This window comes from Haliotis cracherodii, unplaced genomic scaffold (genome assembly GCF_022045235.1).
Source record: "Haliotis cracherodii isolate W230 unplaced genomic scaffold, xgHalCrac1.p SCAF_1, whole genome shotgun sequence".
NCBI lineage: Eukaryota > Metazoa > Mollusca > Gastropoda > Lepetellida > Haliotidae > Haliotis > Haliotis cracherodii.
In genome coordinates this window covers 14,055,492-14,069,834 of record NW_027266264.1, presented here as the reverse complement: position 1 = coordinate 14,069,834, position 14,343 = coordinate 14,055,492, and the positions used below count along the sequence as shown (strand labels likewise).

The 14,343-nt window shown below is 39.9% G+C and overlaps 1 protein-coding gene across 2 annotated transcripts in view; it reads right to left on the bottom strand.

Annotated features, from left to right (window-relative positions):
• Window positions 1–372: 372 nt before the first annotated feature.
• Window positions 373–14,343, bottom strand: part of LOC139473313 (uncharacterized) — a 29,366-nt gene continuing 15,395 nt past the window's right edge. Inside the window, exons 1-5 of one of the 2 annotated variants that reach the window (XM_071255849.1) lie at window positions 13,875–14,129; window positions 7,658–7,745; window positions 6,858–6,980; window positions 6,004–6,101; window positions 373–2,237 (exon numbers count right to left, since the gene is read on the bottom strand). In XM_071255849.1, the coding sequence (XP_071111950.1) occupies window positions 1,991–2,237; window positions 6,004–6,101; window positions 6,858–6,980; window positions 7,658–7,729 (540 nt within the window). In that variant the 5' untranslated portion in view covers window positions 7,730–7,745; window positions 13,875–14,129 and the 3' untranslated portion in view covers window positions 373–1,990. Of the gene's footprint in view, window positions 2,238–6,003; window positions 6,102–6,857; window positions 6,981–7,657; window positions 7,746–13,874; window positions 14,130–14,343 lie in introns of those variants that run through there. The other variant, XM_071255842.1, reaches the window with a different exon arrangement.

Here is a 14,343-nt window from a genome sequence, read left to right as displayed (position 1 = left end):
AACCCCAAACCCACCCAGAATAGCCAATGGTTGATCCCCATTGCGCTTCTCTCGCTGTGCAGAGTTGCGTCCCTTGGGCATGCCAGAAACCTATGATATTGGGTTCGAATCCCGGTTCGCCACGATTATGTTTCTATGTTTGTCAGCACCATACCCGTGCTCGTGGGTTTCACCGAAGTGGTAAACGTCTTAGACCTGCATCACTTCGGGCTTTCCTCCGACATTAAGCTGACACGCCGCGATATAACTGGAATACTGTTAAAAGCGGCGTAAAACCCAACTCACTCACTCACTCATTGCGCTTCTCAAGTGCAGTGTATAGTTATTGTCTCTCACCAGCTCATATCAAATGGAAACACGAATAACAAACACAAAGATTAAATGTTTATTCAAGCTTAAAGGTTAAAAAAATGTACAAACATACAATATGACGGCAACATCACCACAGATTCCAAAGACGAAGCTAGCAATAAGACAGCAGCGTAACAGATTCATATAAACGGGTACATCAGTATTTTGTTCTTTGAGTGGTTGTGTCTTGACCTAGCACTTTGTCTGTGTCTAAATCAATTTTCGCGCAGTATATGAATCAGGATACACATGTAAGTCGTCAGTAAGAACATGTATCGTGAAGGATATAACCTTTAAAACATTATTGTATTGTAATGGATGGATTTTATTACTGAATAAGTTTGTCTTTCTGTATCACGAAGAGTATGGCATCGTAACTTCTCAATGGGAGTTATTGTATTGTAACCGATGGACTTCATTAATAGATACGTTTGTCTTTCTGTATCACGAAGAGTATGGTATCGGAACTTCTCAATGGGAGTTATTGTATTGTAATCGATGGATTTTATTACTGAATAAGTTTGTCTTTCTATATCGCGATGGTTATGGTATCGTAACTTCTCAATGGGAGTTATGATAGCCATATTTCTAACGGAAATGTATTTAGATTTCCTCTTCTACTTCAATTTATTATAAAGGTGTCAGGAGATATATTGAAAATTGCTTCCTGTTTGTATAAAATATATGATAATAATGAGTAAAACTATGTTTATGTTTATATTTCACCCTTATATTTATTATATTGTGTATATTTATTATATATAATTGCATGATTTACATTTAATGGATTGTATGCCATCATTCGAGTCCAGTATGTACTTTCATTTATAAACTAAACCATCAAAATATGGAAGGCTAGCATGAAGGTTTAAAGTAAAAGACAATGTTCGGTACATCTATGTTGACTGTAAAACACTCGTGTGAAATACTTGATGCTGTCTGTAGCTTGTATAATGTTTTCTGATGGTACGAGTATTTGAAGGGTAATGTGGGCATTATGTCCTGGTATTAACATAGAAACGTCAAATAATTGCAAAAAGTATGTTACTTAGCTGTGTATGAAACCACAATAATGACTTTTCTTGTTTTAAAATCAGCTAAAATTAAACCATTCCCCCTTTGTCTTCATCATAAATTGCAATTAACTCGCGTTAGAATGCATTGTATTTTCTGATTGTAGTCATACTATTTTGATGAATGGGAATCGAGCAATTACAAGTTTACTTTCTAAAAGTACATATAATATAAGATCAAAATACCAAATATAGATTACACATAATCAGCAGTATAAGGTAAGGTAATAATATTGGTAAATACTTGGAACATTGATGAGCAAAAATGCACTCTATAACGTGTTTGTCTTAGCACCTCTATGACTCATGTGAATTCGGCATTCACTTCTTTTAACACGCGCGACCTTCTCTCGCCAGCCGGGTTTATATATGCATCATTTGGAACTATTAAAAGCTGACGTCTTTCCCTCCACCATCCGTTTTTCACCGTTGAACTTGTCGTTTGATAGCAGAGTGCATTATAATTACCATTTAGGCTTCAAAATACATTAAAGAACACGTTGAGAATCTTCTTATAAAGTCAAGACGTTGTCTTGATGTCTTGACCCATTTAGCCTCGTTTTGACTCAGTTAGCGCTGGTGTCGTGTGAGATAGAACCTTGTTTCTGGATCAAGTGCAACTGCATGCGGAGGAAATTCGAGTAGTAGATTTTTCCATCTCCATTTTCATCCATGGCATCAATCTTTTCTTTGAGAGTTCCTTTTACAGGGATACCAAGGGAGTTCTCCAGGCCATTGACCACGTCCTGCTTTGAGGCCCAGCCAGTGTGATCGTGGTCGAACTCCTCATAAACACACCTCCAGACGCTTGTCCTGTTAGGAAACAAAGGAAACAATATAAACTGCGCTTGTCCTGTTAGGAAACAAAGGAAACAATATATACTGAAGGTCAAAAGAAACTTTACTTTTAAAATGAAATTACAAAAATTCAAACAAGTTCAAACCAAATCAATGCAAACCACATCGTCCGAACATAACAATGCTCCATGCAGAAAGGGATACACGTCCACGGCAGCTATTTGTTTCAGAAAATGCGAAAACGTGAAAACACGTGCCGCTTTGGCAGCCTAAACTAAACCTCGCTGACTTGGTTGAAGCATGTCATCGATCCCAATTGCGTGGATAGATGCTCATGATATCAATCACTGGATTGTCTGGTCCAGACTCGATTATTTATAGATCGCCGTCATATAGCTGGCATATTGCTGAGTGCGGCGTAAAACAACAAACCAACCAACCAACCTAAACTAAACGTATTAGTAAGGGTATATAAATGATACGGGCGTCACTTCAGACACTGATAACAAACCATTTATGTTTTTATGGTATTCAACAGGAATATGCATTATGTAGTAGCCAACAACAAAACAAGGACATGTATATAATATGTTAATTCGTGTTTTCAATGGCACCTATGGATACTGACCAGGAATCCCGTTGGTATTATGAACTCTTTCTTTTAGTTTCCTTTGCATTTTCTGACAGTCGTGAGTTACGGGTGAGGTGGGGTAAAACGGGGTTTAACGTCGCGTCAAGATTATTGCACTTATATAGCGAGGTTCATGCACCAGTCTCATTAAAATCAGACCTCAGTTCTCGCTACCGCAAAACAAAGATCTGAAGACATTCCATTAGGGGTCACGTCTGAACGACCTTTCATCCGACTAATCAGAGCGTCGCTTACCAGATTATGAAAGTGACAGTCGGAATGTGATTTCTAATCATGCAACCGCGAAAACTTAACACGGTGTATTCTGAACGATAGTTATGGGTTAAACGACAGAATCCATACAATCTAGACTATCTTTAAGCCATTCCAGAATGTTTTTTTGTTCAGGTTTCAAATTTGTAATCGAGAATTTGTCAAAATATGTTTCGAAGCGAAGTCGCCAATTTAAAGTTAGTGCCGTTAAGCACGTGAAAGCTCCCTTCTGACTGGTCAATCAATTGGTCGGTCAAAGTTCGCGCAAGGTCGGCCTGACGTGACCCGTAATGGCATGTCCTGAGATCTCATTCGTCCCCACTCGCCTCTTTCCGTCCCGGAAAAACACGAGTTGGTCACAAATGCTCAGATCTTTGTTTAGCGGTAGCTGGAACTAAGATCTGATTTTAATGAGATTGTGCATGCACGTTTGTGTATTCTTGTACTAGTCCGGACGAATGCCGATTGTATAGTGCTACCACACTGAGATACCATGCAGACGAATACCCCACTCAGACACAGTAAACTGACTCCAAGTCGACCAGTCCTTGATTTAGCCCCTTGCTGAGCGCCAGGCAGGGTAACAACAAGTACCATATTTTAACATCTTTTGGTAGGACGCGGGCGGGGGGGGGGGGTTGGGGACCTTTCGCTCTCCGGACGGACGCTCCACCAAGAGTCCACAGAGGCGGGCCATGATTTATGTCTATCCTTTGTGTGTAATGATAATAGGTCTGTACTTGAAGGAACCTAGCAGCTGCACAAATAACATTCTTTGTATCCTAATGCCACCCAAATATGATAATGCTCAATACCAATCTGTCAGTATTGTGTCTATATGCATTGATGGACCGGAATCAATATATTCATAAACGCGTTGAGTCACAGAGATAGCATCAGTTAGCAGTAATTGCATTTTCTACATTCTATGCATCTAAATTTAGTACTGCGTTATTGAAAGCTTTATAAAATTCACGCTCATTTAGTCCACGGTTGTATTCATTTGATTCGATTTAGTCACTGCCATGCAAGAACTTTTATCAGAATGTCAATACGAAAATGAGTGAGTTTTTAGGAATATTCCAGCAATATCACGGCGGGGAACGCCAGAAATGGGCTTCACACATTGTACCCATATCGGGAATCGAACCCGGGTCTTCGGCGTGACGAGCGAACGCTTTAACCACTAGGCTACCCGACCGCCCCTCAATACGAAAACGCATCTTCATATTATGTTAGATATTAAGATAAATGTATACGTGTTGTATTTCTCTGTGACAGAGACAATCGATATTTTGTCAGGATATAATTAACCCATATCAACACGGCTAACAAATTAGTGTTCAATGTCATTTTGACATACACGCGTCATTTGTCAAGGAATGTTAACTTAACCTTGTCTGTTCTCGTTCAGTCATATATAGTTATGAGCTCTAATGGTATACTCGTTATTACCATTAACACAACTAAATAACAATGCGTAACAACTAGCAATATATAGCAATTATTCTTTTCATATTATCTGTTGGGATAAGTTCACAAAACACGTGGCACTGTTATTCGGAATAAGGGTAACAGGAGATCAATACAATGTTTTGTTTAAATGTCATTTTGCAGTTATAAATTATAAATGTAAAAGTGCACAACATTCCAGCAGTTCAAGTCTTTGTTGTTTACATTTTACAACCTTTTTAGATACAACCGAGCATGCTCTTTCTACCAAGATTTCAAAGAGCGTCATACGACTCTTGCTCAGAAGTTGTTTGATCAAGGTTACAACATTCAAGGCCTTGGTAAAGCTTACAAAACGTTTTATGGTAGACGTGTAGAAGACATTTCCAGATATGACGAATCAGTGACAAGAATGATGTCCTTTGCAATTCCCTATTTAGACTTGTACCATATGTTCCTGTGTTTGCCCAGGTGAACAAATTACTTGCCTTTGCGTGTGTTTGTGACGGGTGCCACGGTGGAGAAGGATACGCTGACCTTTTTAGCGAACACCTGGTATCATCACTATTTGATAGTGATTCATAAACATTTGCTCATGATATAGTCGGAATCGTGCTATCGACTCTGCTAAATGCAGAGATTTCTGTTGGATATGGAAAGGGTTTTGTCGCTTAATTCATTATTATGATGAATGTGAAATGTCAGAAAACAATCAGTCTCGACCATCTTCCGAAAAGGATTCCATCGGGCACAACGGGCAAAGCAGTGGCGAAAAACATGACGATGACGACGACGACGATGATGATAATGATGATAATAAAATAAATAAATAATACTAATAAAAATAACAACAACAAAAAACATCAACGCAAGAGAACAACCAAACCGATTATCCGCTGAAACAGATTCCATTGTGCGTGAAGGCTGTGCGATGAAACCTATATGAATGGATCACTGAAAATCAGTGATGACACCAGGTGTTCTCGAAAATGGTAAGCATGTTCGCCCCACCGGAAGCACCCACTGCTCACACAATTTGCTTGTTTGGTGTTTAATGCCACACACCAGCACCGCTGCCATACGCCGGTAGCCTGTAAATAATCTAGCACTGAAAAGACAAGCCTGCATTGTTAGGGGCACTCTGCATAGATAGTGATATGACAGGACAAGGAGACATGCTGTCACAGCTGTTGTTTTATGTGTGTGTGTTATGTGACTCCGTGTGACATTCGAGGCTCATATTGATGATTGTTTGTGGAAGCTGTGTGTTATATGAAGCTGTGTGTTACATGAGTGTTCGTAAGTGAACCAGTTAAAAAGTAGTAGCACTCAATCTGTAAACAAGTCTTCAGAGAAAGGTTTCTGGAATATTTTCCATTTCACGTGGTAATACACCATTAGGGAGGGGGCCAGTTAGATACTCACAGCTTCTCTAGGGTTGTATCTGACGTCATCAACTTCACATACTCATCCTTCGTCATGATGCTTCTCTCATTCTTCCCTAATTGTTTCAGCCAAATTTGCTGCAAGAGATTCACAGCAATTTTAAGATCACTGAACAACGTATTACATATCTTTAAAGATGACTCGACTCTGTTAAATTGTCTGTCCTTGCAAGTTTGAGTCAATTCATTCAGAAATGTCTTTTTTTGTTCTCCTACTAAACCATTATTAAACATACAGACTTACACTGCTGGAAAATAGTGGTTTTCGTGGATGTTAAATTGTAATAAATAATTGAAAGTAGCCCAGATAATGTCCTCTTTTCAGAGCCTGAATAATTCTAGATTTGCCTAGTATTGCAGATGTGTTTGATGGTTTTCGGATATTTTTGTTTCAGAGTCTGTAGGAGGGACGCTGTATCGGTTTTCCACATGGGTCAAACGTCTTAACCGAGTGTCAACCAGATCGCTGAGTGTAGTCCTTCTTTAAAGGAGCACTATACTCGGACAAACTAGCAGCCCAAGCACTTTTGACTCAGCAGAATTTGGCATGTGTGTTTATTCGAATTTGAAACTGGTACAATGTAGACTGAACCTGACATGGACCATTGTCTAGCTATAAGCTATTTGACCGGAAAACAATTTCTTCAATCTTGAAGAAATCATATAAATTCGTAGTGTGTGAATATGCCATTATTGTTGCTGCCTAGTGGGGATTTAACAGGTGCTTTCGGTAATGCTGACGTCGCACTCTACGACTACTGTTGTATGTTTGATATACGCCGTTAAGAAACAAGACGTTTATGCGAAGCTTCATCCTTGAAACAGTGTGCCTACCTTTGCCCCTTCGTGCCCGGTAGGGTATCTCAGCAGCCTCATCAGCCTGACGAATTCCCCGTAGTTGAGTACGTTGTTGCCGATCACGTCCATGCAGTTGAATTCTTCCTCGAGATACTTCAACTAGAGAGGACGGAAACGTTCATAAGGGTTTCATTTGTATCCCAACACGTCCCTTTATACGATGGACACGAAGCTGGTTTTGTCCTCATGTGTATTGGAAAATATCACAAACATTAGGTGAAAAGATACTCTCTATTTGTGTTGCGACAGAATGTTTTGTTTTGTTTTATTTGTTTGTTATTTAACGCCGCGCTCAAGCTGTGATGGCGGTCTGTTAATAATCGAGTCCGGAACAGACAATCCAGTGACTGACATCATGAGCATCGATCCACGCAATTGGGTTACGATGACATGCATCAACCAAGTCAGCAAGCCTGACCACCCGATCCTGTTAGTCGCCTCTTACGACAAGCGTAGTCGACTTTTACGGCAAGCACGGGTTTCTGAAGACCTATTCTACCCCGGATCTTCACGGGTCTGATTGGATTTATTTCAAGCATAAAGAAATCAGATATGTAAGCATAAGCGAGTGCATTTTTAAATGCCACTGTTGCCCGTACATCATACAAATGATGAAGGACAACCAAACCAATGGTTAACAGCATGAACCACAATCAACCCCAAACTATCATCAGTCACACACTGCAACCGACTGAACTCATTTCCGGTACTGGTGACTCCGTATTGCCCTTAGTGATTTATAAATGTGATGCATTCGTCGGCGTCCAACACCTCACCTTCGTATTTTGTTCTTGTATCTCCTCCTCCGTCATCTGACGAACCAGTGGGGGAGCTTTAGCGTGTGACATTTTGTCTTTAACTTTTCTGAAACAGGAACATGGCCCATTTAATTCACCGCGCATTGAACCGTAATGCTACGTAGAGAGGAGGCATTGGTACTTTGTAGCATTGAACCGTAATGCTACGTAGAGAAGAGGCATTGGTACTTTGTAGCATTGAACCGTAATGCTACGTAGAGAAGAGGCATTGGTACTTTGTAGCATTGAACCGTAATGGTACGTAGAGAAGAGGCATTGGTACTTTGTAGCATTGAACCGTAATGCTACGTAGAGAAGAGGCATTGGTACTTTGTAGCATTGAACCGTAATGCTACGTAGAGAAGAGGCATTGGTACCTTGTAGCATTGAACACTGGTTTGCTATAATGGTGTGATACAGTTCTACCGTTTCGTGTTGTCTGTAAATGATATACAGCAATGTAATTTCTGGCATGGAACGTTGATCTGCATTCGTAAATGTAGTATTTGGTATTGGTGTTTCAGTCAGCTTCCTCGAAATCGAAGGTATGATGCTTTGCATTGAGAGTGATGAATGGAACTGAATATTGACATGTATACATTACCTTTTGATCGATTATCGGATCAATGTATGTTTCAGGTGGTGTGGATCAGCGTATGCACCATTGGTAAAGAACAGTGGTATGGTTCAATGGCATGCACTAGTGGTGTGGTTCAATTGTATGCACCAGTGATATGATTTAGTGGTATGCACCAGTTGTATGATTTAGTGGTATTCATCAGTGATATGATTTAGTGGTATGCATCAGTGGTATGATTTAGTGGTATGCACCAGTGGTATGATTTAGTGGTATGCACCAGTGGTATGATTTAATGTATGCACGAGTGGTATTCACCAGTGATATGATTTAGTGGTATGCACCAGTGGTATGATTTAGTGGTATGCACCAGTGGTATGATTTAGTGGAATTCACCAGAGATATGATTTAGTGGTATGCACCAGTGGTATGATTTAGTGGTATGCACCAGTGGTATGATTTAGTGGTATTCACCAAAGGTATGATTTAGTGGTATGCACCAGTGGTATGATTTAGTGGTATGCACCAGTGGTATGATTCAGTGGTATTTACCAGTGGTATGATTCAGTGGTATTCGATGACAGCAAGAAGACCAATGGTTTCTCTATTTGAATCACGTATGCATCCTGGTAAGGATAAATTGCATAATGTAACAAAACAGTCACTTATTGCAATTGTGAAACATGTTTTTAGATTTGAAGACCTAGAGACTTGGGGCAAAAGTGGCCAAGTCGTCTAAGGCGCCGCAATTCGCTGTGCTGAGTTGAGTCCCTTGGGCACGCCAGAAACCTATGATTACGGGTTCGAATTCCGGTTCGCCCCGGTTATGTTTCTAGGTTTGTCAGCACCATACCCGTGCTCATGGGTTTCACCAAAGAGGTAAACGTCTATGGCCTCCGTCAATTCGGGCTTTCCTCCCACATTAACTAACTGGAATGCTATTAAAAACGGCGTTAAACACAACTCACTCACTCACTCACCCACTCACTCACTCTAAAGACTGAGAAAGATGACACTTTAAATGAATCACCATATCAAACGTTTCAAGAAATAAAGACTGACAGAAAAAGAAATATCAATCAGACTTAACGTTTTAGGATCATGACAATATTTATGCAAACACAAACCTGTCCATATACTCGTGTCTCTGGAGCTACATTTCTCGTGGCTTTAGTCATGCAATCGTCACTCAAGCATAAAACTCTAATACACATCAACACATTTAAAACTGCGGCATATGTCCATGAGATAATACACCGGACACTGACATGTAACCTAGTTATTGACAAAATCATAATTCCCAAATAACTCTCAAATTGATCCACTCGTAATACGATGCAGGGCGAAATTAGATGAGCTGCTTTAAATCGATTATAATAAGTAGTTCTCTTTTTTTCTGTGATGACATTTCGCTCATTGTTGCGTCTCCCGCCGGGCGTTGTTGTGCTTACGCTGAAGCACCACGCGTCAATTTGATCCAAAATGTCACAATTTCGTTATTAATACTTTTATCGATTTGTGATGCAGATGGTGCATCTGTCAAGGCCGTTTACCATTGTACAAACTCGGCTATCATGTGACTTTATAATGACTGACAAACATGGAATGGTTACCATTTATATGAATTTCAAAATTCGTTTTACAAAAGTATCGAATGAAGACAGATACATCAGAAATGCGTAACCATCAGCTGACGGTCAAAATACATTTCACACCCATGTTTGATAGCAGCTAAAAATGGTTACTCAATGGTAATGTATTTGATGTGTTTTTGACCTTAAGGTTTGCAGTGTGCAGCTTAAGATCGTTCTCATAATATTTGTAATGTTAAGTCAATTTTCAAGTGGATGGTTCTTTTTGTTCTGCAGTTTATTACACATGTCAATTAGTGTGTATCTCGCACACTGTTATCTCAATATTACGATCTTCTAGAATGCGACTATTTTACTGTAGTGTTGTCTCGAACATGCGAATTCATCTATACATTGCTATCTCGAAAACTATTATCTCGATATATTATGAAAACTTAACACGAGTATCTAGTTTTAATCTCGAATACGACCACCTCGATATAGGCTTTATTTAGATGTGGAGAAATTGGGTTTATCGTCGCGATCGGTTTATTAAGAATAGGTAAATTTGAATTTAACATTTGAAACCCCACGCTGCGCGTTCGGTTCCAAATTCAATTTAGCGAGGTTAAACCTACAGGTAACCTAGTTCTACATTTGACAATACATTATATTTATCTCCTAAATATCTCAGCTTGCGTCAGATACGACCGCCTCCGTGGTCTAGTGGATAGAGCGTCTGCCGGGGGATAGAAGGTTGATGGTTGGATCCCTGACAGCATCACACCAAAAGACGTTAAAAGATGGTACTTGTTGTTACCCGGTTTTTCGGCATTAGGGACTAAAACAAGGATGGTCAGCTTTGAGTCAGTATACTGTGTCTGAGTGTGGTCGCATGAAACAAGTACATGCAGCTACACACAAATACATGCACGCCGTTTTATATGTGCAATAATCTTAAACGCGACGTTAAACCCTATTTCACCTCACCCTATGTCAAGTACAAATTACAAGGTTAAGACATAGACTGGAAATGAAACCAGAGTATATTTTAAACGAACAAGACTAAAGTATCAAATCCAGCATGATAGTGAGTGAATGAGTATGTTTTACGCCGCTTTTAGCAATATCACGGCTGGGGACACCAGAAATGGGCTTCACACACTGTACCCATGTCGGGAATCGAACCCGGGTCTTCGGCGTGACGAGCGAACGCTTTAACCACTAGGCTACCCGACCGCCCCTCTGAGTACTGACGTTGATGTATTTCAGACAAGGCTCTTGGCTGTGTAAACCGCATGATGTAATGACAATGACTGGGAGTAATTACAATAATTATTAATAAGATTCACTGAACTTATGCTATGAGAAAATTGTGCGTTTAACAAGCTGTTAACGACCCACAAAGGATTATTTATGACATTGAATCTTTCTGACATTCTCGGATGCAATTACTAAAGCATGTAGTATGTTGAGGGTTTTATGCACATGGGAATTATTTCCATATTCCCCAGTGCCGTGCTTATACAGACAGGATCTGTAACGAGGTGAAGGTTGTCGTGACTATCACTGGGTGACTAGGCAGGACTAGATCAGACGAGACAAATTCTTCAGCAGGAGCACTTAGTGATAGATAGTGATATGATATAACAAAACAGGCTCGTTTACTAAATATTTTAGAGACTTATTCGACTTGTCCAATATCCAGATATCGGGTGTGTTTTTTAACATTTGTTCTTCGCATATGACAACAACAACAACAAAATTGTGAATATTTATGGGCTTTATGTTATTGTAACTGCCAAGAGTTTTTAGGAAGGAGGGAGGAAGGCGTGTGGTGGGGGTGAAGGGGTTGGTGGGTGTGTGTGTGTGTGTGTGTGTGGGGGGGGGGGGGGGGGAGGGTGTGTGTGGGGGGGGGGGGGGTCCGAGACAGCCAGCCAGTCAGTCAGTTCAATTTTACGCCTTCAGCAATGGACTTCACACATTGTACCCATGTTGGGAATCGAAACCAGGCCTTCGGTGTGGCGAGCGAATGCTTTAACCACTAGGCTACCCCACCGCCCCGGTTGTTGTGGAGGGGGGCACAAAAATGTATGTCCTGTTTATGCCCAGGTGGTAGGCTTTGGATACATACAACAATACCTTTAAAGCAAAAGTTTATGTAATCTGGTAGTAGTAGTAGTGGTTTATTTCAGTAAATCAGGCCACAGGCCCATTTTACAATATATATTCAAGCATTCAAACATGTTGCGCCACAAGTGCATGTAGTAATATCAATACTAATCAGTACAAGTGTATCTGTGACCATATACATATGGTGGTAGAATAGTAGTTTATATAATAGACAACTGCTTGCTCCTCATTTAAAGAGCAAAGAATGTAAACTTGGCAAGAGTATTGATTGTGAAAGCATTACTGGTGGTAAATAAAACTTTACATTTATGCTCTAATGGAGATGTATAATAATACTTGGCAGAAAGTTTCTTCTAAGATCGTCATAAAACGGACAAACTAAACAAACATGGTATTCTGTTTCTACATTTGGAATGATACAAAATGGACAAAGTCTTTCACATTTTGGAATACCTAACTTTCTACCCTGTGATACCATAAGATCACTGCTCGAGGTGCGAAACTGTGAGAGAGTAATCTATGTAATAATATGTAATCTGGTATTTAGGTATAAGGTATTACGGGTATATCTTTCGGATTGTGGGAAAGCGAACCCGATCCTTCAGCGTTAACCACTAGGCTAACCACCCCTTTAATGAAAGGAATTACAAGCTGTAGTGTAAAGCCAGTGATGCACATATGAAACACCGAGGTTGTGATCCATGTACCGTATTTCCTCTAATAGACGCCGGACTCTAATAGAAGCCGGGTCAATTGTTCAGTGCAATTGTTCAGGACTCTATTTCACGCCGGGTCAACGGCTTGTCCGAAATAGATAGAAGCCCGGGCGTCTAATAGAGGAAATACGGTACATGAACTATTTAAGGAAAAGGGTGACTTCAACGTGAACAATACCAAAGCAGTTATTTTTCTGCGTGGCGTAATCTTTACACAAGTACGTGACCCAAATCAAGACACGGGCATAGCTGCATAAAAAAAATGTTCACATTTTTTAAAACACCGTTGCCTACAAACACCACCATAACCGCGCACTACTCGGGATAGATGGCAGCCCCAGCAAGTTTGATGAAAGTCGTTCAATAACATATCCATACGAACTCAACAATCGATTCATTATCTAAATAGTTAATGATTGCCCTCAGTATACGGAGACAATGTCCAAGTGCCATACACGTCGCTAATTTCAATATTCTCTTTCAAGCATAGTCCCTCTTTAAACATCGCCAAAAGTGCGCGGACAAAATGCGCAACAAAGTTTTAATCATGTGATAGCTCAACATCATCAACAGATACGATAATATATACAGATATCCTGTGGTGACCGTTATTTATTCAAAGCGACTGGTGATTCATCGCTATTATCATTTCATCTCTTTGTGAATCTAGCAACTTCATCATTGTGAGACTTCGTACACGCTTAAAAACACTTGATAATGATCGTTATTGTTCATTATTGTTGAAATAATATTTTTTCTGACAGAACAAAATAACAAAATTGTCGAAGCATTTTACTATGCAATCAGCCTGAGTTGAATAGAACGAAAATAACGTTTACAACTATATGAATGGTTCTCAAAGAGAACGTTTCATTAATAACTGACACCGATTAATCAGTCGTAATAGGATAAAGAGACATGATGAAGCAGATAATGCTGTGGATTTACCTTTCTTCCTCCTGGTTAGAGGGAGACAAATAAAGTCACGTTAATATGGCTCAGCAGCAGGAGTAGAAGAAGGAAAATCCCACTTCACCATATGCATCTTCGCATCTTTGCATCTTTGCACCTTTGGATCTTTGCATCTTTGCAACGCGAGTACAAAATACCAAAACAATCCACTAGGATGGATGTACTACTCTTATATATAATTTCAAATTGAATACGTTGACTTCATGGACATTTGAAATGGTACTTACGTTTCTATTCCTTCAGCGAACTGTAGACACCTGTTGCTAGTCAGCAAATCATTCTAACGTGTGGCTCCAGTTGCAATATAGATCTATCTGGGTGATTAACACATCTGCCACATTATGCGCAAGCCTGGTTATAGCTTGTGATACAAACACACGTTGAGGGCTGGTCCTAGAACGCAGCTGCCCTGAATATGGTCAATCAATAAAGTTTGTTTTCCACTACAGCTTCAACCAAATAGTCCCTCGACTTACCAGTGACAACGAATAGTAACAGTGCGTTTGCATTCGAACGTATTGCCTTGACGTTGCCGCAGTCACAAGTTCTACAAATAGCCTATTGTGTTCACCACTTGGTGTTATTTGTGCTCGTATCAATGCTGATATCAGCAACTGTGTTTATGCGTCAGATATTTTTGCACTTGTAATATGACAGTGTTGACATCAATGCAATATATTACCTGCAAGGGAAACC